The following is a 25,317-nucleotide window of genomic DNA, read 5'->3' on the forward strand; positions in this document are numbered from 1 at the left end:
CATACACAGGACATTTACAGTGTTACGTGTCCATGTTCCCTACCCCAGGGGAGGGCCATGACAATGGGAGCATCTCTCTTCTCTTCTCTCCCACCCCTTTTTCTCTGTTTCACCCACACACTTTCTCGATTTAGCTCATGCCTAAAAAGGCTGCCTAAAGATAGCAGCAAGAAGCTGAACAGGAGCCAGCCAAGTGTCATAGCAACAACGTGAGATGGTTCACAAATACTATTTAGATTGGTGAGAAAAAGTTATAATCAAAGCCAAAATACAGCCGTCTCACTTCCTGAAGGATTTAGTTTGCTTAATTTCTCTTCCAACAAACATGCCAGCTATGAAAGCTACAGTGTGGGCTCGTAACTCTCCAGGCAGCATCACCGCTATGACAACGGGATGCTTATTGTATTTATTATATATTTACAGTCTCACTGACTAGTAATAGTAAATAGTTTGAATTTGAGTCTGCTGCAGAAAATGTGACCTCTGTATGCATTTCTTTTATGAAGCTGTGTATAGATATGGTTAAAAATATACTAAACAGGTACTTATTCAAAAATCAAATGAGAAAATACCTTTCTCATAATGCAATTTATATCTGATTATCTTTTTCTGATTTTGAATGAAAAAATAATCATATGATTTTGCGATTTGCACATGAAAAATGTTATTCATTTATAAAGTAAATATGAATGATAAGAAAGAATTTTTACAATGACTAAATCTATGAGAAACGAATCGGCCACCTCTTCATGAAAAATACAGAAACAGTGTGGGATATATGCATTCAGGTGCTGCAGATATAGAAGCTGGACACAGCCCCAGAAATATTCACTATCCTGTCAGGGATATTTTAGAAAACCTTTGCATCTCCTTCCACCGGAGTCCCCCTGAGGCCACTTGCACATCAAAGCATCGACTCTGAAATGCCTGGTTTTACTTCCTGCATAGTACTACTCCAACATACTCTGCAGCTAATTTTACACAACTGACAAAGACATAGTCTTGTCCATGGCTTCCAGAGCACAGCAGGTACTGTACTGTAGATATTATTTAATGTGACTTCTCTTTCTGTAGTGAAGGTCAATTGATTTGTCTGCATGTGCACTTGTCAAATGGAACAACAAATCTGAAGTTTCAGCTGCCCCACTCAGGCTGAGTTATGGCCCAAGAGGCATGACATTAATCCACACGGCCACCTTCTGCATGGATCAGGTCCTTCATTATCAACAGCCACCCATGCCTTGCTAGTATCACTGCCAGTATAAGTTATCTATCAGTTATACTCCTACTCAATTCTATTAAATGACAAGTGCTCTCATATTTGCTCTATTTATATATGTTTGTGTTTGAGGGAAATTGAGTTTGACTCACTATGTTGACCTGTAGTGGTTCTGACCCAGGTCTTAACAGCCGTCTCCTCCTGCAGCTACCGGAGCCTCCAGACCGCAGACGCACCGACGATGACGACGGACCTATGACTGCTAGACAGGCAATCAGATGAACAATTTAACAAACATACACCACCCTATAATCAACATATTTATGCAAAGAAGGATATGAAATAATACCTGACTGAGGAAGGAGCAATGCCAAGGCAGTGAGTGTGCTGGGGGGAAGTGGCAGGGAGCGACACCGTTGCAGAGATGCCCTGTGTGGGGGCTCTAGTGGTGACACACCCGGGGGGCGAGACAAGGCCTAGAGGGTACTGAGTAGTTAGGACATCTCATATATATTCCAATTCACACGCACGCACACACACACACACACACACAAGCTTCATTGCACACACTCTCCTGCCCTTCACATGAAAAGAATTCTCCCTTACTGCCTTGTCCCCTTTTCTTATTTTTGCAATGAGTTTAAGTATTTCACATCCGGCAATTCTATTCTGGTGCACTGGCCAGTGTGCGTGGCCTGCAGCAAAACCATGAGAGACTATACATCATGCCAACCAGGCGTTCTCTTAGGTTAAAATGAACTGACTCTGAGTTAGGGCAATGAGAGGTAAAACTTATGGGAGCGATGAGGCAGAAAATTGGCCACAGAGAGAGACTGAATGTGAGGGAGAGGGAATGAGAAGCCACAAAGAAAGAAGGGGTGAGATGGAGGGAAGGAAAAATAAGGGAAGTGAATGAGGGAAAAGCAGCATCCAGAAATACGAGACCATAAATGAGGCAGAGCATGCAGGCATTGTTGCAGCTAACAGTGAGTGGTATATAAATACTGGGTTAGTACTGGGCTGCCCTTCAAAGTCTGGGGTGTGTGTTTGATTCATTATGGGCTGGCGCTATATTTATCAGTGAGTTGGTGTATTCTACGAATGAGACTTGGCCATCATAGCATCATAGATTTATCTTTCCTAACAGTAAGGTGAGATGTATTTGTGTTGTGTATATATATATATATATATATATATATATATATATATATATATATATATATATATATATATATATATATATATATATATATATATATATATACAGATTTACTTTTTTCAGAAACCTATGTGCCCATTTTCAGTAAATCTATTTATGAATGCTTGTGTTGTTTGTTCAACATCTTACTCTGTGGTGCAACTCCGTCGACTGCGTCTCTTTAGTAATGCTGCTCTCTATGACAGAGCATGGCCTGGAGCGTGCAGCCATCCGTCTCTGCCCTGGAGAGAGTTGCATGGTGGGAGCAGGCCTGCGTCTCAGTCGGGACAGTGAGCCGACCTCACTATAATGGGTGTAGAGCTCTCGATCTGGATTGGGCCTCCACAGGTCCAGCACAACTGAGGCCGGGCGAGGACGGGGTCGCAACCGCTTGTGTGGCACAGAGGTCTTCTCTGTGCTAGAGTGGGGCATGGCTGGACCAGGCTGTCTTAAAGTGCAGCCTGTCTGGCTGGCAATCTGCTCACACAGCTGTGATTGGCAAAGATACTCAGCAGTTTGGCCCAGATAAAAAGTGCAACAATGCATTACTTGTGTGGGGAATTAGGAAGAATGTCTCTGTAGACTTGGCAAAATATACCTCATATTTCATTGTAAAAGATTCTAGCAGCCACAAGCCTGTGATCCTAATTGCAATGCACATGTAGATAACCAAGTGGCAAGCCTGTTGGTACTAAATTAAGCATAAGAGACTGGCGGATTTAATTTTTAAACACTTGGTGGATTAGGAAGGAGGATTATGAATGAGACTAATGTTAATTCTATAACTTATCTTGATGATAGGCCAAAACAAACTTTACTGAGCCAGAGGGAGAAACACAGCATCACTCAACCAAAGATTGTGTATGAGGTCAGAGAGACATTACTGTGTGCTATTTTTAAATTAGTTAATTTTGAAAAAAATAATTCTGCACTGGCTCTTCATCCTCTGCAGTTTACTTAAACGTTTTTGTGTTAACATATAGAGCGTTCACTGGTCAAGCACTAACTTAAATCAGGGAACCTCTGCAGCCATATGTCCCCAGCAGGCCTGAGGTCATGTGATCAAGGTCTGCTGGTTGTGCAGCAAACAAGGTTAAAAACTAAAGTTGCCTTTGCTTCTACTCTCTGGAATTCCCTTCCTCTGAGTCTGACATTCATGGATTCAGTGATCTTTTTTAAAAAGCAGCTAAAAACCCATCTTTTTAAGCTGGTGCTTAGTTTTTATTGTTGCATTTTACATTTTCTTGTTTACTGTATTTCTCTGTGAAGCTCTGTGATTTTTATCTTTATAGGTGCTAATAAAATTTTACTTACTTTACATAGTGGTCCCCTTTTTATCAACAACAATAATGTCAAGCCCCCCCCCAAACACACCTCTAAGAAGAAATGTGCCACGAGATAGTATTTTGCTAATTGACTGTCACATCAGTGGCAGAAGAAATGATCAGTTCCTCTGCTTTAGTGTGAGACGTTTTAAACAAGTAAACTCTACAAACCACTTCAGATGAGTTGAGCTTATGATGAGACGCAAACTGCTTTAGTAAAACAACTCAAACACATTTAGTCCCAGCTTGTTTTTACACTCCTTAGATCTATATATTGTGAACATTACTTAGGCTACACACGACAAGCTTTAGTTTAATGTTCAAATGGAGAACACAGAGGAAAAAATAATTTAGCTAAAAGGCTAAAAAATTATTCAGATTGAAAAGTAAATTCAAAATAGGATTTATATTGTAAACACTCAATTAAAGCTTAAAAAGCCCAGAAAGTATTTGTATGACTGTGCTGTCTGCAGAGAGTCATCAATTAAGCAAAATACATTTTTTTGTTTGATTTTTAATCTCCAAAGCACATGTTATGCATAAAAACTAGTTAACACTTTAAGTCACTTTTTCTCTTCAGTGTTGTTTAATGTTAATTCCTCCTCTTAAAATAAAGATGTGTTATGTTGTTTGCCCCTTCATTTAAATCCCTGATCCCATTCTCTTTTCATTTCTTTGTGCCTCTAAAGATAGATGTAACAGCAGAACCCTGCTAAATTATTGTGGGACTGAAGATTAGCACCCTTACCAAAACAAATCTCTGAAAGCCCTTGTCTTTGCATAATAAAACCCCTATGAAAGTGTGCTGAGTACTGAGTTGTCATATCTCATTTAGTCAAAAGGAGCTGGGCCTAACGTGTCCTGACTTGTTGGTATGACTAGAAGGGAGATGACTAATTCTTCCAATGGAGTGGGAAAGGGAAGGCTGCTGTCATGAAGAGCTGACATCACAGACCTACGGGGGCTGCCGCACTTACACACAGCTGCCTCTATGGGAAATCTAGGGTTTCCTTGCAGGCTACAAAGGGCTGGCTAAGCAGGAAAGGACAAACTCTTGTAGTGGGGTGTTGTGTACTTTTGTAATTACTATTTCCTCTTTTCTCCAATAGATGGGGCAAAAGAACAACAACAGACTTAGTGTCCAAATCATGTCCTCTCAGCATGGTGCTGTGAAATCTACACCTACTGCCTAAGACCAGGAAGAAATGAGTAACAGCTCTGGTACCACCTACATTCTAGTTTGCTGTTGATGATTTTTAAAGAAGCAAAAGAATGACCATGGTTAAAGCAGATGCATAAATGGATCTTTTGAGCACTTGTGCAGTAATTGCATGACACATGCCTCTGGTAATGTTAATGATGTGGAAAAAGCCTGCAATGGAATGTTATGTCATAAAAACATACTGGATATACTGTTCTTCTAAAAAGAAATGGTAAATGCATTTATTAATATCAATTAGCTGGAAATTAAAGCAGATTATTTTCTGTGTAAAGTAACATACCTTAAATATTTCTTCTGTAGAATCTGATGGTGGAACACTGTTGGTTGTGCTCTCTTTATCACCTTGCTGTGATTGGACATTCACTTCTTGCATCTGCTGGGAGTCAAGTGGAACATCGCTGGAATCCTGCTCATTTCCTGTCTGTCCCTTTACCTTTTCCTCTTGATAGAGACCGCTCAGTTGATCCCTGTCAACCTCTGCTTCTATTTTTGCGTTTGGTCCTGAATCAGGAATATGATTCTCTACAATAGCTGTGGATTTGTGGTTTGTCTCTCTGTCTAAATGTTTGATTGAAGTCGGAAGGCCATTAACAGCTCGAGGTCCTGGACAAGCCCTGAAGGCCCTCAGGACAACATTAGGGGATTGTCTAACTGTCCCAGGTGCTTGAAGCTCACTGTCAAAGCCGTTGGAGTGTGAGGGTTTAGAGGTGATTGGTGATGATGGGGCAGGCTCGGATTTTAGATGTCCTTCATTGTGGAGTGTTAGAGAAACACTGTGAACATTGTCTACTGTGTGCTGTGGGGCCCGTGGGGAGCTCATGGGAGTCTTCTCACCCTCTGGAGGAGAGAAGGAGCGTGACGTTGTTCGCCATTTTCTGGCTGATTCTGCTACACTGTTGAAAAATTTGAACAGACCACCAAATGTTCCCTTAGTGTCTGAAGGTTTCTGGGGTGGCGGCTGAAAGTCTCTGACACTCTCAAAGTCTACAGAACCATAGTCTGAGTCCATGGTTTTGTCAAGAGAGTGAAGTTCAGAGTCAAAACTCCTCTCTGTATAGACAGGATTGGTCTTCCCCAGGAGGGAAATCCTTCTCAGATAACTCCACACATCTTTGTGTCTCCTTCCTCCACTGTGGTTGGTCCTTGGGTTAGTCCTGATGCTAGGTTCTTCACAGCATGCAGTGATTTTGTTGCAGTTGCTTGAGTTGTTGTTGCTTCTTTTAGTGTAGGAAAATCTCTCAGAGGGTTTACAACCATTCTGGGTCACAGCCTCTCCCATTACAGCAGGCTGATGGCCATCCATCTGAGAGGAGAGGTCAATGTCTTCAAAGGAGCAATCAAATTCTGCCGTATAACCAGCATACGAATGCCTCTTGCCACGGTTTTTAAGCGTGCCCCTGCTGATCTGCTGAGGCGTGCCAAAATCACGGCAGAAAGACTCCTCATCCACCAAGGAACTGGTGAACTTGGCAGTGGACAGTTTCCCGGTCTTCCCTCTGAACACAGCTGGCGATTTTAGCTTCTTAAAAGAGCGAACTTTGTCAGCGAAGGAGAGTTTAGGAATGGAAGCCTCTCCGGGCAAAATCATGGAGTGAGGTCTCCTCTCCAGTTCTGAGACAGCTCTTTTTCGGTTCAAGATCTTCCAGATGCCTCCTGTGGCACGGGGCCTCCGGCTGACCTCCAGTCTGTCCTTGACAGGGATCTGAGAACAGGTAGCCTGGGTCTCTCCTTGCCCCTCTGAAGGCCCTGGCCCAGTCTCCTGAATATAAACACTGCTGGTCTCATTCTCCACATCCAGAGACACATTAAACACACGGTTGACAAACCCATTAGGGTTGTTGTTCTCAGGGGCAGGACTGTCTGTCTGTTCCATCCTCTCTCATTCTACAGTGTCAGCTATCAGCTCCAATGGATACCATGTTTAGGCCCGCTCTCTTTCTGAAACACCTGGAGGAACAAAAACACATTTGTTTTCTGTATTTTGACATAAAATCAACAACACTGTCATCCCATACAATGTTTATTCTGTCGTACCATGGATAACAGACATTTAAAGACATTTAGGCTTTCAAACACAACGGCAGCCTCAGATATCTCCTTCTGTGATTCTCAGAGAAGGACTTTTGTACCTCCAGTAAGCACCCACAGCCCCCTCCCCCTCATATTTGGTACATATTATCCAAAGTAATTATTTGAGACACAGTACCCGTCCACCATTTAAACCGGGAGGCTGTGTTGTCATGGAAACACTCACTACAGAGATGTCTGGTTATTTCAGACCTGCTCCAGCTGTGACATCATCACCCAGCTAAGATAAGCTCTTCGTGAGGAGGAAGATGCTTAGAAAGTGCTACCATGCCACATGCTAATTGCCCTTGTTTGGAAATTTCTTTAATGTATAGAGGCATCTTGTGTAATTGGGGCCTGCGGCATACATACATTTATATTTTGTTTTTACTGATAACCTTTCTAGAATACCGTAGAAGACTTCAGCATCATAAAAAACAAAAACCAAATTGCACTCACTGTCTTGTCAGAAAATGTCTGGATGCTGACACAAATGTGTTATTTTAGCTGCTTAACCATAATCACGTTGCAGATATGTTATAGCTATGTGCTGCATATGCAGACTTTCGGTTTATGCTGGATTTGGAAAAAGACTTCAGCTGTAGAAAACAAAAAATTAAAACAAGTTACACAACTGACACAAAAGCTGTTTTGTGGACACGTGTTAGATATTATTTCATTATTTCCTCTTCATTTGAGTATGTAAACGTGTAGCATTTGCATTTAGATGTTCCAGAACTCTCGAAAAGAGGCTGTATTATCAGAGGAGCTTTCAATGAGAATGAATTGATTAAAATATATATATATATATATATATATATATATAAGGTTAATGAACAAGGTTTACTAAAATAAAGGCAAAAATCCATTACTGTTGGATAAGAAAGATGTAGATTAGATGTTTACGAAAAGATATCTTAGAAAACCAAACTACATCTACTGTAGATAAGCTTGGTATCTTTAGACAAATCAACCTGCATCAGAATGACATGATCTTAAGCCCGCAAACACCATTTGTAAAACAAGTGGCAGCAGTTCCAAAGACATGGCTGAAAAGGGTTTCCACCAACCATTTACTGATGGTGTGACAGAGGACAGAAGCACCAGGATGACTTTTGGTGTAAGCAGAGAAATTGAGATGGAACATTTCAGCATACAGATGGACAAATCATACTGCCAGACAGGGCTGGGCAGACTGGGCCAAATATCGATACCAAGGCTGGTATCAGTATCGATCAATATCAGCGGGATGTGATTGATATTTTTCTTTCAGGGGGCTTTGGGGGCAAAAAGCCAAAGAATGTGAATGGAAGCCAATAATTGTGTGATCATTTGGTATCAGATCGATACCAAAATTTGCAGTATCGCCCAGCCCCACTGTCAGACCAACTGAGAAGTTGGAAATAAAACAAGCCATCTGATTTTAGCCCAGTGGAGCTGCATTTCCCTTGCTGACAAGGAAAACTAAAGGCAAAAAGAAACAGACAGCAGCTGAAGAAAGCTGCAGGAAACCCATTCTTTTGATGATGTTTGGTGAGCTCCAGACTCATGGACTCTGGACAAACTTTGTAAATATTAAGAAGAAGAAGAAGAAGAAAAAGAAGAAGAAGAACATTTTATTTAAAGTTAATCAGCCTAGTTACATTTCAGAAAAAAGAGGGAGCTGAGTTGTAATCTCTAAAACCCTTCTTACTATTTAGTATTAAATAAGACTACCCTCAAACTTAATGTAAGTCTTCATATAAACCCTAAATTATTCATTATATGAACTAACAAAGAAGAAAAGTGTCAGCGTCCCAATAGGCTCTACATACCACATGGACCTAAATAAGAATTAACTTTTGGATTAGGTCTGACGTATATTTTGCTAGTTACAGTGCTATAAATCCACACTGAGCAATATTTGCTCGCTTTTTACATCAGTTCCTGACTATCCTTATGAAAAGGATTCAGCCACTTTTTAGTCAAGGTGGGCGTCGAAACCTCAGAGAAATTTTGTGTTTATAAATAATGACGTTAACGCAGTTTTAACAGCGAAATGACGCTTCTTCTATAAAATGACACCATCGGCATAACTTGGCGAAAAGTTTGAAAACTCAGTAACTCCAGAAACTATCAAGTAAAGCCCGTGGAGATAAAAAAAAATGTTTTGTGGGTTTCCAAACCCGAAAAAAGTAACCTGAAATAAAGGTATCTGTTAGTTGTCGACTTACCCGCAGATCTCCGCCGGTTAGACGCAAGACTTCGCCGCTGCCGCCCTTCCAAGTTATTAAACACCGCCTTTAACGCCGGCTCAGACTCCACCGCTGTCCTAACTTCTGTCCTGTGGGGTAAAAAGGCGGACGTTGTGTGGTGGACAGCGACTCCCCGGCAAGCTCACGTGTGTTTGGTTTTACGCTTGTAAAAACTTCGCCAGCTTTCATCGAAGTTGGAGAAACTGTCCAAGTTTAGACGGACCGGTGAACTCTTGCCCTGTACGTGTCTGCAGACGCCGACACTCTGATTTGTGATAAAGCTCTCACGCAGACAGAGAAACACACACCAACACATCCTCCACACACACACACACACACACACACACACACACACACACACACACACACACACACACACACACACACACACACACACATATACTCCCCCACGTTAAACAAGACATTATAATGTCATTATCTTAATTCAGTTACAAAATAACCACAGCTTGTTTATGGCTTTTTTATGGTTTTAAAAGTCTCCCTTCTATTTACTGTCTTTATCCCAATCACTTCATTTCAAATCCCCATTCATTTTCCCTAAAACTGCTGCAACTCATTTTTCTTGTGGGCCACTTAAAGTTCTTTTCTATCCATTTGTTGGATGGATTTATAAGAAAGCACTCATAATTTCTAAAAGGAACATCAGTGAAAACAAGTGATTGACTGAACTCTGGTCTCAGTAGCTAATACTCCTTTGGGATTTGCTCTGAATGTGAAAATCCTTCTATTGAAATGACACAATGGGGAGAGGGAGCACTGGGAGGGGGGAAAACTGAAGGAATTCACAAAACTAAACAGCTCCAGAGCTCCATAGCCGTGAAAGAGGAGATGGTGGAAGAAGAGGCCTAAATTTAAACATTTCCTCTTTGTCCTGTTTTGGGCCCATTGTCATGGCATAGCGTTCTCTCTCCTGCACAGGAAGGAGTGGATCTGACATCAACGCTCTCAGGCTGACAATGCCAGGAAGTCTGTCTGACTGTATGTAAATATCTCTGTGTGTCCATGCTTCCCTTGCTTGCCCATGGAGCTGCTCCCTGCACCCTAGCCTTCTCCCCCGGAGCGGCTCTTAGTACTTCAGGGCGAAGTTGCGGTAGCAAGATGGTGATTTACATGCCACACTTCCCCGATAAGTCATCCGCAACTGTCACTGCCAATTACAGCAACCTCATCTTCAAATGACCTCTCCTATGATGAGGCATCGTCTGTATACCGTGTATCTTGGAGAGCTGATAGAGGTCTTTGTTATTATTATTATTATTATTATTATTATTATTGTACATATATCTTTGTTTATACTTTTTTCTCATTGTTTTGCATTGACTTGTTTGTTGCTCTCCTTTGCTCACATTCCCTCATTTCTTTCCTCCCTCCCTTCAGTTTCTCACTTCCTCTGAACCCCAAGCAGTCTTCCTGCTGTCCCCTTGCAGTCACAAAAGACATCCTGGCTCAGACTGGCTGAATGTTTTAGCTTAGATCTGGCATATAAAGACATATATATATATATATATTTTATCTAATAAATTTATCTGAGCACTGATCTGTATGTGTGACAGAATGCAGGGAAATAAAACAAAGGGTCAGATCAGGGGAGGAATATGATGTGCTTGTATTTGAAATTTTAAGCTTTGTTGATTCATCATAAGTTTACCCTTTACCTTGAACACTGAACAGGGCTCTTTGAAATGATGTCATTGGCCTCTTGATTTCAGAACAATCGACCTCTTCCTCCTCTTCCTATGACACGGTCCGCACTCATGGGTTTGGTGGAGATTACTTGAGACAAACACTCGCTGAGTTTAGGCCCAGCTGTAATTATTTCACCAGTCTTTGTCAAAGCCGCTGAGTGAAAACAGGCTGCTGTGAAAAAGCCAGCCAGACAGGGAGAGGAGGGAGGGAAGAAGGAGGGGACGGGGGGGGGGGGGGCAGATATGTTGTGATATCAAATGAAAGGCTTACTAAAGCCTGGGAACTGGATTCAGGAGCTGTAACTCATGTGAGAACAGCTGGGAGGTCAGTGGAATCTTGTTTTTAGTGCAGGTGTTTGGGAACACTGAGGCTGAAACAGTGTGTGTAATTTTACCACATGCCCTCAGATGGGGAGGATTGCTGAGTTCAAGAGGGGGCGAGGAGCGGGTGTGATGCTAAGATGCCAGTAACATGATTGGATTTGGGGCTTCTTATTTACTGGAATAAAAAAAGTGCTCTGTAAGACTACCACACATAATTTTTTTACCACTTTTGGTATAAAAAATTATGTCCAGGTACTTCTTGCCTCTGGTAGCAGAAGCAAGTTTGAATTACTCGGACATTCCTGACATTCCCTCCACTGACCTGCATACTTTCCTGGCTTGGGTGCACACTTGGCACTATACTCAGCACACATACGCACATAAACACGCACATGGATGCAAACTCATCCTACTAGCTCACACTTTGACATCTGACTCTTTGATCCCGACTGCAATCAGTTTGGGTTAATCAATCAGTTTGGGGCATTTAAACACACACATGTACCAGCTCACACGACAGCTGGAATGTGCAGAAATGTTGCTGGTGACGAGAATGTCTTAAAACACAGAGACAATATGAAAGACGCAGACAGGACAGGACGGAGGGAGGGTGTCTGTTTGTGAGTGTGCATTTGGAGCTTTTAGCTGGGGACTTTCTGCTTTTATCAGGATGAATCTGAAAACAGGAAGGCGGGTTCCAATAAACAAGACGAGCGGAAGACAACCACAGTTCTACTTCCTGTTTTAAAGCAAGGGAGGAAACAGAAGATTTTTTAGGAATTCAGATCAGAACTAGGCAAACTGTGGAGAAAAAAATAATGATCTGGTTTTGATTAAATGTTTACAACTATTTTCTTTTTCAATCCAGTTTCTATAAATGCTCCAGAAATCTGAGGAGTGATGAGGCAGATAATTACCCCAGGTCATTGTTTGAGGGATTGTTTATCTGGCTCTGTATCTTCCTGTTGAAGCCTGAGGCTGAGCTAAACTTGGCTATGTTTGTGGGTCAGTATCAGTGACAGAAAAGCAGCCTGGTACAGAAAAAAGAAAGAAAATGAAAACACCATTTCTGCTCTGCTTGCTGTTTCCAGCTTCTCCAAAATGCAGAGCTTCTGATTGGGAAAACCCTGGGGGAGGGGGGAGCTGTGATAAAGAGTGGGATTCCAGTCAGGAGAGGAGAGATATTTGACTGAGAAGAACAAAAGGAGATAAAACTTTGCTGATCATCCTGTCTTCTCAGTACTTGGTGTCACAATGTGTTGGCCTGGCTGAGTAAAGAGTGAGATCTATGGCGAGATAGCACACAATACTGTGATTGATGCCAAACTGGCTCTCTGCTAACTAATTCATCTTTGAAAAAGTTCTTTTAGGATTGTCTGTTTTATCTCCTTGATGAATGCTGACCTCTGACCATGTCATTGCCTCTGGTTTGTGCTGGTTTAGCTGTGAAAATCAAGCCTTTGTCATATTTTTAATGAAGATGGAGCAATAAGTATATTATTGCATGTAGAGCTCTAGTCTTATTGTGTCCTGTGTCCTCACTGATTTTATCTTGCTGTAGTTGGAGACGAAGGACCATGTATGGCAAACGAGTAGTCCTCTTGTGGCTCCTTTTTTTTCATACTCCTGTCTGTATAAACAATCAAATGATGAATTCTAATCTCACAAGATTTAATCAAATAATTTTTTTTAAATCCATTTCTTTATCTGCTACTGTCCTAATGTGTGACATCCTGCAAACACATAAACTTTTTTTTTTTTTTAATGTTATTTAAGTTGTTTTGTGAGGGGCTTCACACTTAATGTTTCTGCTTGGCTGGAAGATTAGACTGTGGTGAAGGGAGACATCTAGAGGAAGCAATTGAAACTATACTGTAATTCTTTTAACAATGACGTCAGAAAAATTGTACAATTTGTACCTTAAAACTGAAAATACTCAAAAAAAAAAAAAAAAAAAAAAAAACATACCAAAGATTTTCTCTGATTTGGTTTTATTTACTTTTCATGCCTCTAAATACTTGTGTATGCACCCTGTTCATTGCATTTTACATGTCAATCTGCAGTTAAAGGCCTCCTCCACATGATGGCACTCTGGCTCTTTCAAAGGATACAGAACTATGTCCTGTAACCAGAGTTGTGGATTACAAGACAATCTTTTATTATTACAAAATCAGATATAGCATACATTTGAGAATACCATCCATTTCAGGAGTAATACCACATAGGCAAAATCCAGTTTTCAGGGGAATCAAACTTATACAATGAAACTAAAGGAACTGATCTAAAAAGATGAAATGAAATTGATCAAATTTGCTATGAGCATTTTAATTAACTGGCAGAGCCCCGAGGTTTAGTTCATTTTCCCAGTGAATTATTGTAAAATAGATTCAATAAAAACCTCTACCAAACCTGATAAAAAGGTTGCAATTGTGCTCTGCTCTGGTCTGCACCAGAATTTAGGTCCAGTGTTAGTAGCTGACATACCCAGAGGCTTACCATACTGTCACAGAGGTGCAGTTACATGTGCAGTAACTCAACAGACAAAGTTCAGATATCTTCTCCATTAGAGATTCAACCTACGTTCTGTGTCAATTGGTGGATCATAACCAGTGTGCTGAAGCTGTGACCACTGATACATTTTTGACAAAATGTGCCTGAGGCTAAGAAGTGATTTGGTGTGAAAGTAAAGAATTAAACCTTTGCAGTGTGGCTAGCACTAGAGCAAGATGTGATTAAGGTCGCAGACATCGATTGAATCTTTGTTACCAAGCCATGGGATGTTCTGCAGAGTGGCAGAATCCCTCTATTTAATTTCATGATTTTCCACTATAACCCAGTGATATGATTTCATTTGCTGTACGCATCTGCAAAAAGGTTTAGAAAAAATTATGATCTCAGACCTTATGCTGGCTAATTTCACAGAATCCAAGAATGCTTAATTGATACAAGTTAGGTAATGGCTTGGTTTAAATTAAAAACTACAAGTCGAGTGGAACTTTCTCATTCGTTATTTAGTGAAGCATAGTGTCCTCGCTTAAAGGCTTTAACAGGCCAGATAAGAGGATTTTAATCTGTGTATGGGAGGCAAACAACAAAGTGGAAATGTAACAACTACCCATGAAAACTGCTGGCTGTTTTGACAAAAATGTGCGAGCAAACATTTTATCTTATGTTTCTTAAGATGAGAGACATTCTAGAAAAGTCAGGGTTTTCAAACATTTACTGAGTATCAATAGATGTGATGCCTTATGGATAATGTAAGTGAATCCCCCAAATTAACTGTCCCACAGTTGTATCTATTCAGATATGATCATTTAGTCTTCTTTAGTGGATTTTCTGGCAAAGGATCAATAGATTTTCAGCCTCAAATAAATGACCTCATATGATGCTAAATTCATTTTTGAATCAATGGCAGTGAGCTGCCCAAATCCTGAGGCAGCGAAGCAAACACAAAACACAAGATTTCTGCCACCACACTTCACAGTTGGAGTAATGCTTTTCTCAAGACATCAAACATGTTGTTCAGTCGTAAAATAAGCACCAGATTCTTTGTCAAAGGTTGAAACAACACAGGTTTCACCCGTCCCTCCCTGAGAGGGTCTAATCTTTCAGACCGAATCTGTAAATCTTGATTCTAATTCTGTGTATTTAGAAACGTGATGAATGCTGGTGTGTACTTATTATAATTTTTTTTACATGGCAATTAAGATACAAGGTCAAATATGGGTAATTTGTTCATGTAAAGTTATTCACATGACTGTAGTTATGTTTTGGCTCTTAATTCCAGCTAAGATGCTTTTTGCTCATCTGTGTTTATATGTGCTGCATGTGTTCACGCATTTTTTTTTCTGGGTGCACGTTCATATTTTAATGCACGTGTGAAAGCACAGAGTATGCAAGAGAAATGAGGTATTCTGGTTATTAGGGGAGAAACTGTTGAAGAGGTTAGAGCCCAGCTCTCCAAGTTGAAGCCACTTTTGCTTTCATGTTAGCAGCTGTCCAAGCCCAAAATGGCCAATTACCATCATATCTCTACTGGTGGTGGTAATGTCAGTGAGATGATCAGGAGCGAGTGAGAGAGAGAGAAAGAGAGAGAATGAGAGAAATAGAGGAAGAGATGCTGAAAGAACCAGGAACAGATGAGGTGGAGGCAGCTGAGATAAGCTAGGAAATAAAACCATATTTCCACAGCATGGAAATTAGACAACATCCACCGTGACAGAAGGTGAAGTCATCATCTGCAAAGGAAATAGATTCAATTAGATGGGTCCCTCTGGTGTCTTTATATACACAGAGAATGTTTTTATGGTGACAATGATTGTGATTGCAGTGTTTCTGAGCTCTTTGACATGAAATATTATTTTGTAATAAATACATATTTATGTGACTACACAAACAATTTCCAGACCCTGAAGAAAGAGAAAGAATAAAGGAAGAAATCTAAAAATGAAAGAAAGATTAGATTTTTATTTCAGTTTTCCATTCGCATCAGTTTAAAACCTACACCACAAAGCATAACAGCTTGGAAATACGCACCGGAGAATCCACATCATTTGAACATGGCATATTCTCTACACCCCAAACACTAACAAAAATCTCCACCTTTACCTCCACTCTTTAGTCATATACTCACCTAAAGAGAAATAAGGTAAGTGTTCCAAGTCAGGACAGTGAAGTAGAACAAAACAAAAAACTATAATCTCTCTTGCTGACCAAAAAGGACATTGTGGGGACATGATGGATTTAAATGCTACTTCTACACTATTATATAAAATACATACTGCTTTTACCAAAATTTCTGGTTGATGGTTGTTTTCTAAAACATTCTCTGTGTGGACATTACATCATAAAAAATCCCATGATAATGTTATCCCAGTTAGAGTCCAGTGGATCCAGTCTTACAAACTTAGCAAGCTGTAGCTTGATACGCCTAGAAAAAAAAAAAAAAAAAAAAAAATTACAAGCTGACAAAAATCATCCTGCTTGCTGCATTTCGTAAATATCTCCAGCATCATTTCCACTACTCAAACCAACTGGACCCTTTGTCTTGTTGCTATGGTGTCAGTATCCAGCTACTTTAAGCAAATATTACACTGTAGCTACAACCATATTTAATAACAATAAACCACATAACATCTGTGCCTTCACCCAGGATGAGCTTAAAGGAGCCCCTTGAGAACAGGTTCCATTAGCAGCCAATACAAGGACATGTGAGACTCCCGGCGAGCAGCAAAGTAAAGGACACCAAATTATTACTATTAGATGTACAGTCTCTGTGAGATACCCACAGTGAAAGTGGTACCTTCACAGATTCAACTCTAGAAGCATGCAAGTGTTATTATTATCAACAGTGACGTTTCCCCCGAGACTCCCCCACCGATTTGTGTCTCATCTGATCTTTGCCAGGAGATAAATGCTGTTTCAGCTTGAAAGATTGCATGTGCATAATTTCTTATGAGAAAGATACGACTTCCTTAGAAACATCATAATGTTTCAATCTCCCTTTTCTAATAGTCTAATCAACTCAAACCAATAACACAAATACTTGAAAAATAAATACCGCTGAATCCTTTCCAGCTCCTTCAGTTTTGATAATCCCTCAAGGAACAGTGCTGCTTCACAACCAGTGCGCCTCATAATTTCACTGAAAACAAACTGCTTCAGCCTCGGGCAAGGGTCGAAAGAAAGACATGACATTTCTCAGGTTAGATAAAAGATGGCGTGTCTTTTCATCAGGACTGATAATGCAGCACAGTGTTACATGTGGGTGGCTTTGGCAGCTTCTGAAAAGAAATATAGTCTGTTTACTGACCTTTTATTTCACTGAAAAGACCTTACCAATAGATTGTCACTCAGTGTGGACAAAGTCATGTCTGACAGGAAAAAACTAAATAAAAGAAAAAAGTAAGAAATAAGGAAAAAAAAAAATAAACTAGCAAACAGGAAGAAAGAGCACTGTAAAACTGAGCCAAAAAAAAAAAAGAAAAAAAGAGTGACCAAAGTGATGATAGTAAATTAAAAGACCATATGCACAAATCCAGCTCCACAAAAAGTAGGGAGACTGTCTAAAAGTAGATTAAAAGCAAACTGCAATGATCTACAAATCTTAGAAAGTAATATTCTCATAATTAAACTTAGAAAATATCTGGTGAAAGTGAAACATCTGATGATGAGATTAAGCTCATCTTGAATTTGATGGCAACAACACATCTAATAAAGTTAATGCACAGGAAACAAAAAACTGAACAAGTGACAATACTTTGAAGAAACAGTTGGAGGAATGTTTTGCTAACTAATTGGGTTAGTTGGCAGCAGGTCAGATACATGAATGATATTAAATGAGCACCATAGAGAAGCAGAGTCTCTCAGAAGTAAAGATGAGTGGAAGTTAACTATCCATAAAACTGTTTATAAATTCCGTAACAATTTCAGAATAAAGCTCATCATAAAATTATGATGGCTTTGAATATTTCAGCATCTATGATGAATAAAATCATCATGGACACTTTGTTACAAGAAGCATGTCTTAAAATCAAACACTGGATGCCCTTGATCTTTAAAACCTCAGAAAGTAAAAACAGACACTATTTGTCATGGAAATCACTGCATGGATTGGTGAACACTTCCAGAAATCCCCCGTCTGTAAACCCTCTTCCCCATGCCAGCCACTGAAGTGGATTAAAACTCATGCAAAAATGAAGTTATATGTGAACATGATCTAAAAACGCCATCATCTTCTTTGTGTCAAAGCTAATTTAAAATGGACTGGGGCAAAGTGGAAAACTGTATGTCTGATGGTGTGGGGGTAAATTAGGAGACATGGAACTGGTGACTTGCACGTCTTGAAAGGCATCATGACCAATGAAATATGTTTATACTGGGTTCAGAACAACTTATGCTCCCATTGTAGAGAAGGCCTTGGATATTTAAGAAAGACAATACTAAACAACACACTGCATTTATTACAGCAGTGGTTTTGTAGAAGAAAAGTCCAGATGCTGGACTAACCTGTCAGAAATCCAGACTTTCAACCAAGTGAAAGCATTGGGTTCATCATTAAATGCAAAATACAATGAAGACAACCCAGGACTGAACCCAAGATTATCTCATATTTGTCATGAAACAGTCAAACGTCTCATTTTTAATGTTTGATCTTTAGCCTATATGTTAATAAAATATTGATTTTTGAGATTTGAAAATAACTGAATAGCTAAATTTCTTTAATTTCCATTTTACACAACTTTTTAACTTTTTTTGGATTTGAAGTTTTAGTTTACTTATTTCAAAGCTTTTTTTTTTACATTAATGGAAACTGATAATCTTCTCTGGTCAATCGGAGACCCTACTAATTCTTATTTTAGGCTTTTGCAGGATGAGTAATCAAGCACTCCTCATGCTGAGTTTATTTTCTTTTGATTAAATCTGATGCGGCTTTGCCCAGTCTGTGATAACAATGAGGGTTGCATGTCTCACTGCCTCCATCTGTCCTCCTTGAACATGTCTGGGAACACAACAACACCGGAACACCAGAACGGTTAATCTGCCTTATTTACTTCTCCCAATATGGCTGCTTTGTCACACACATCATTTGTCCTACAGGATAAATATTTCCCCAGTGTCGGTGCACACTAAATGTTGATTTATCCTCAGCCTGTTAAACTGGCCAATCTGCATATGGTGTGTTTTTGTTTTGTCAGAAGGCATTCACTGTGACAACATATACTATAATTATCATCTAAGTGTGGCAGCAGAGCTGGAGTCCTTTCATTGGTCTGCAGAGACCAAGGTGGGTGTGTGAACTGCATTGTCGTTTGTATGTATTGAAGAAATCTTGTCTGACAAAAGGCTAATTTAATAGAAGAACAATTTAATGTTGTCTGATTTCATTGTAATGAACAATATCTCAACTCATTTTGTTCTCCTCAATGGGAGAGAAATAAGGGGGGAGTCAGAAGGAGAGAGAATGAATAGGAGATGGAGATCTGATTTGTCGTCGAGCTATTTATGCTGCTGAAACAAAGAGAATTTGGAGCAGACCATTTAACTTAATGCTCTCTCTTCTTTGCTAACGGTCTGAAGATAATTAGTATACCTAATCAAAACACTTGTGTCTTCACTCCCCTGTTGTGTTATCTCCCCCCAGGGCCATTGTAAAATGTCTATTGCTATGAAGGGCACTTATTTGCTCCTTTTATGTTTCAATTGGATGTACATAAGCGCAATTTAATGTATTTCCCATCTTTAGTGTTTGATATTGCAGCCTCACGCAGGTCTTTGGGTGTGACTTAGCAAACATCTAAAAATACCACCATATTTCCCCAGTAAGGATTCAAACATGTCAACTGTGTCAGAAGTCAGAAATTAAACTCACTATTAATACAGACCAGATAATTGCTAATCATTTGAATATTTGATCAGACTAAAATATCAGTTTTATTGTTTCTGTTTTACTTTCCTCAAATTATTCTCATCTTAAATAGGGATGCAATGTCCATTTATTTCTTTCAGTTTTCAAATTAGTCATTAAACATATATGCTGAAATATCTTAAAAATGTGAAAAAAAGTCAGCTGAATGCAGGGTGATGTCCTCAAACCAACTGTATAAATCCCCAAGGCCAATCATGCAAATATATTTGTGCAGCACAATAAGACACAGAACTCTAAGTTCTTTTCAAATAAGCACATGAAAGAATGGAAAAAAAAAGCAATTACATCAAAATAAAAATGGAAGATTCAAGACAAAAGTAAGTGGAATAGTTGGCTTATGAGAGAAAAATATATATATATATATATATATATATATATATATATATATATATATATATATATATGCAGATGTATTGCTTTCATTCTTACTGTTTGGTCAAGTTCAAACAGTTTAGGCCATTGTTTGGTAGAAAACAGTTTCATTATCCTAAAATTTCCTTTTAAAGAGTCTGTGTTGAAGAAGAAGTGATACTTGACTGTTTTAATTAAGAAAGATTAACATTATTCTGCAGATTATCAATGCCTTTCTGGACTATTAGAAATCCACCTCCAAATCCCTCGTGAGCAAGCAGTTGGCAACAGTGGGGTGTAAAAACTTGCTTTTAAAAGGGAGCTAGACAGAACCCAACTCCGGGAGGGTGGCCGTCTGCTATGACCAGATGGACCGATTGGAGAATAGAGAGAGAAAAGATGAGAACTGAGAAACAACAAGCAAACAAAGAGGAAGGATGGTGGAGCCAGTAAACGAGGATTAGAAATATATTGTTTGAAAGCCCGAAATTTACCTGCAGAAAGTTATACTGAGAAAAAGGAAAAGCTGTTTCTAACTGCACACTTTGTAGTTTAACAAGAAAAAGAGAGAGAAGAGGGAAGAGGAGGCTGCTCAGCAGAAGGTTGCAATGTTATGTGGGTTTAAAACAGAATAACTATTGCTTTAGTTATTGAGAAAGTTAACATAAAGGACCTGAAACAGCATGAGGATTTGAAAATGGCTACAGGTGCACCTCTTGCGTCCAGAGAGGAACAGCATTACAACCAAAAACTGCTGCACAGTTATAATGACAGTAGTTACTGTCAACAATTGTTTCCAGTGATCTGAGAGGTCTAGCACGTGAAGACTTATATATCTGAGAAGTGTTTTGGTCCAGCCAAATTTATTGATTTATGGACAAGCAGAAGTGCTTTTAAGGAACATCTGCTCTTTTTCACAAGTTGACAGTTTGTTAGAGGTCTTAATGCATTTTTATGACATCTTTTGTCAATAAACAAGAGGATAAATATGCTGTAGCACTATCCTCAGCTCGGTCTTTATAATTCTTTTCATAGCAGACTGTTCAGGGTTGGGGATTAGCCCTTTCACTCTGTTCCACCCCTGTTCAGTCCTGGATCTGTGTTAGTTTGCAAATGTGGATTTGGACTCAAATTACACTTAATATTGCTTGAAGCCCACCATCACCATACGAGAGTAGATGCAAAACCTAGCATGGGGGCTAAAGCTAGCTTACACAAGAAACTGACCTCATACCTCACTTACTTCACTTTTACTTACAAATACTTACAGTTTCATTTTCAGTCACTGACAGTTACTGATCCCTCTTTTAGGGTAAAAACCTCTGTTTGAGTCATTTATTGAGTTGGTCCTCATTTTGTAACACAACAGTTAAGATAGGAAGGCTACTGCAGCTCACCAACAAACCAGCAGCTAATAGGGTAGGAAATCATCCATTAAATATAAGCCTGATGAACTTGGGATTATTTTTTATGATTATCTACACATCTTGTTTTAAGTTTGGCTAATGTCAAGAGTTCTGCCATTGTGGTAATAAATGCTGATTACTACAGCATTAGATTAAAGATTTTTGAAGTGTTGACCACCTAACGACAGCTAACTCAGCATCCATCTTACATCCTACCTGTGTGGCTGTACCTCCGGAGGAAAAGCAGTTTCTCAAGCATGTCAAGAGATATAATCTTTTTAGCAAGTCCAAGGTCTGCTCTGAGACTTCCTCCCCATAGTCTAGAGCAGGGGTCTCCAACTCCAGTCCTCGTGAGCTACTGTCCTGCAGGTTTAAGATGTCTCCTACTACAACACACCTCAGCACAAGCCTGTTAATGACCCAGTGATTTGAGTCAGGTGTGTTGCATCAGGGTAGAATCCAACACCTGCAGGACAGTAGCTCACGAGGAGATCCCTGGTCTAGAGGTATCCTGAGAACATTCCCAGACTATCTTAACAAGTTGCTTTTGATGTGGTGAAGCAGCCAGCGACCACTCTGAACCCATCCTGGATGACTGGGCTTCTCTCCATATAAAGGCTTTTTATACTTATGCTAAAGGTGGACAGCCTTCTGTCCATGTCCTGTGTCCTTTATGTGCATAATATGCTCCGTTTTCACAGCTCTTGTGGATGCAGACCGGAAACTATGGAGGCAGTATGGAGCAGTATAGTTGATGTGCGACCAGTGAAAGAAACAAAGAAGAAGAACAAACTGCGAGATAATGGTTGCACAGATCACCACCGTCTACTGCGCTGCGTCTTTTTATCTCTCTTTTTGAGAATGAACATTATCCTGATCTCATTCATTGTCACCACGTTTGCTGTTTTCTGAAATTGATGTTGGAATTCAGAGATGAAGTCTAAACTCTGAACTGCCCTCTGGTGGATGCATTCTGAACAACCATGCAAAAGTAAAAGATGCATCGGAGTATGAGTGATGTTTGAAATTAATGTACCTATTAACACATTTAAAGGAAGCTTAAATGGACCTTAAGGGTGAGCCTAGCCACCCTTTAGAGGAAGCTCACTTCTTCTGCTTTTGTTCAGAATCTAATTATGCTGGTCACTACCCACAGCTCATAAAACTACCCCGCCTCATAAAATGTAGATCAACTGGTAAACTAAAGGGAGAGCTCAGCTCTCCATTTTACGGCAATCATCAGAAGCACAAAAATCTGCTTGATTTTGAATTTCACTATTAATGGAGACCCTGAAAACAGGACTTCATGATTCAATTCAGTTCAATTCAGTTCAATTCAATTCAATTCAATTCAATTCAATTCAATTCAATTCAATTCAAATGTATTTGCAAAGTGCCAACAGTCTGAATTAAATTCTGTGACCCAACAGAAGACAGCGACAGGATTTAAGTATCAAAGTTATCTGATCAGTTCTTTTAGTTTGCTTCAAAAGTTTATGGATTGTATTTTTTAAACTGTAAAAAGATATAGCAGCTGTTACTGAAAATTAAAGCATAAATGACTTTTTATTGCACCAGATTTTGACATCTTTGTTTCTCAAGTAGTCAAATAATGACTTAATGAGCCTTCTACTGTTAAAATATTACAAATACTTCTGCATCAAGTCCTTTTATGTCGGTGTGAGAAGCAATTCTTAAAGCTCTCTTATTTTTCCAAACTAAAACTAAGGTCACTCAAATTAGAGAAATTTAAGTCACATATTGTTTGACATTTCTATGTGCAACATTACATAAATGAATAGTTGACTGATGTTCAGAAAAATTATTTTTCATCCAATACCTTTTGAGGTTGTAGGCACAGAGTTTTCAGCTAAATGTCAGTAAAAACACTCCTTTTTTACATTGTAAAAGGAGTTAACACACACATTTGGCAGGTAGGATGGTTCCTTTGTTTAAAATCTTGAAGTCATAACGTTCATAGTTGCAATTTTTAATATTTGCAGAAATTTAATTGTGATCCATTAAATAGATTTTGAACTTCTGCATCTTTTTTTTCAAACTTAGGCTTTAACAAAAGTTCAGCACCTGAATCAAAACCAGAGCGTTCTTGCTGTGAGGCAACAATGATTATTACTGAGCCACTGATGAAAAAGCAGAGCTATAAATATATTAAATCAGAGCGACATTCAGAAAGATGAAATGCAAAGTGACTATCACTGAAAAGGACAGGAAGCTTGTATTACTGTAAAATGTGTAGTTTTGTTTTTTTTTTCCTCTTTGGATGAAACTTTTCTCGGGAGAGTGGATATTGGCAAAAAGAAAAATCATTATGTGAGACCTCATCTCAATAAAATAGATCCTGTAGTGGATTATAGATTAATTAGTTTGTCTTCACCTGAGAGCAATGAGTGAAATCCAGTGGAACAAGAACAATTTTACACATCTCTGAATAAATAGTGTAAAATTACTTTTCAGAGATAAGAACCTGGAGGAAATTGCGAAATTTTACTTACTGCCTTGTGCACCGTGAAGTTATGGTTGTGAAGCAAAGTGAATTGATAATGAGAATGATTTTTTCAATTAAAATAAAAAGAAAATGTTTGCCTTTGTGTTGCTTGATAGACACAGTAAAGAAAGCAGATAATCAAGCAAATTAACTTTTAGATAAATAAACAGTGGCTAAGAAAGACTTGTTGAAATGTTCTTTCAGTCTCGCAACTGGGATGAAATGTCATTTATTGATTCATGCTTTGGGAAACATCTCTTTCATTCAGTGAATGGACACAAAAATATACAGGAAAGGAGATTTAAGGTGCAAAAAAGTCCAAATTTAGACGGTTGGGTTGACTCAGCCTTGACACTATTGGTCTATTATCTGACCCAACAATTTTAAAATTTCATATATCAACTTCACAGATGTTTTCATTTGCTGTTTACTTTCCTTTGTAGGTTTAGACAATCAAACTGCCTGTTTTGACTTAATATTAAAACATACTTGGTTATGGCAAGAAAAACACAGCTACAGATCTTCTTAAAAAATGCAAAAAATGCATGTTAGAAATCATTAAAGTTTGGCTTCCAGTCAATGTATTTCACCTCATCTGCCAAAAGATAAATTTGGTGCCACATAATATAGAAAAAAAAAATCATCAATAACAACAACAAAAAACAAAAACATGAAACCAAAAACAGAACGTTTGATGCCCTGCATAAAGCGAACAGCCTTAAAGTGCAGTACTGCAAATATCCACTAGGTGCTGGGTCTAACACATCTGAAGTCTCCCATTCAAGACCTGTCTTACCCCAAAACTACTCTCATAGAACACTAAATTTATTCATTTTTCCTACATGTCATTATAATCTCGAGCCCAACCATTCGGTCCAAATATGGTCACTCCTGCCTTTAAAATTACCCAGACAACTGGTTCTCAAACTTTTTATGTCATCTCAGAAGATATCAGGCTCTCCTACCTTTATGACTGACATCAAAATATAGTTTACGAATCACTTTTTTACACAACTGAACAAAGTCCTAATGTATTTATCGTCTCACATATGCACAGCAAGAAGGATTTATTTGAAAATATTTGGTTATATACAAATCATGTTTAACTTGCCAAGCTGGTTAGTAATAGAGAAAATTTTACAACTATCAGTAATGAAAAGAGCGCGCCTGCTTCTGTGATATATAGATCAGGTGATTTTAGCTTAAGTCTCGGATTTGACTCTGCATCATTTCTTCTTTGTTTAGTTTTTATGATAGTAAATGAAGAGAAGCCTTTCTTGCAGAGATAGCATATTGTTGCTAATGGCAGAGAAATGCGAAATTTTTAAATT

General features: G+C 39.0%; 1 protein-coding gene across 2 annotated transcripts in view; it reads right to left on the reverse strand.

Annotated features, from left to right (window-relative positions):
- The window catches only part of LOC121643016 (rho guanine nucleotide exchange factor 9), a 43,718-nt gene extending 34,224 nt beyond the window's left edge, over nucleotides 1-9,494 (reverse strand). Inside the window, exons 1-5 of one of the 2 annotated variants that reach the window (XM_041990151.1) lie at nucleotides 9,245-9,494; nucleotides 5,245-6,911; nucleotides 2,568-2,906; nucleotides 1,569-1,695; nucleotides 1,372-1,481 (exon numbers count right to left, since the gene is read on the reverse strand). In XM_041990151.1, coding sequence (XP_041846085.1) covers nucleotides 1,372-1,481; nucleotides 1,569-1,695; nucleotides 2,568-2,906; nucleotides 5,245-6,837 — 2,169 coding nt within the window. In that variant the 5' untranslated portion in view covers nucleotides 6,838-6,911; nucleotides 9,245-9,494. The remainder of the gene's footprint in view (nucleotides 1-1,371; nucleotides 1,482-1,568; nucleotides 1,696-2,567; nucleotides 2,907-5,244; nucleotides 6,912-9,244) is intronic. The other variant, XM_041990152.1, reaches the window with a different exon arrangement.
- Between the last annotated feature and the right edge of the window lie 15,823 nt (nucleotides 9,495-25,317).

The sequence above is a fragment of the Melanotaenia boesemani genome, chromosome 7 (assembly GCF_017639745.1).
Source record: "Melanotaenia boesemani isolate fMelBoe1 chromosome 7, fMelBoe1.pri, whole genome shotgun sequence".
Lineage (NCBI taxonomy): Eukaryota > Metazoa > Chordata > Actinopteri > Atheriniformes > Melanotaeniidae > Melanotaenia > Melanotaenia boesemani.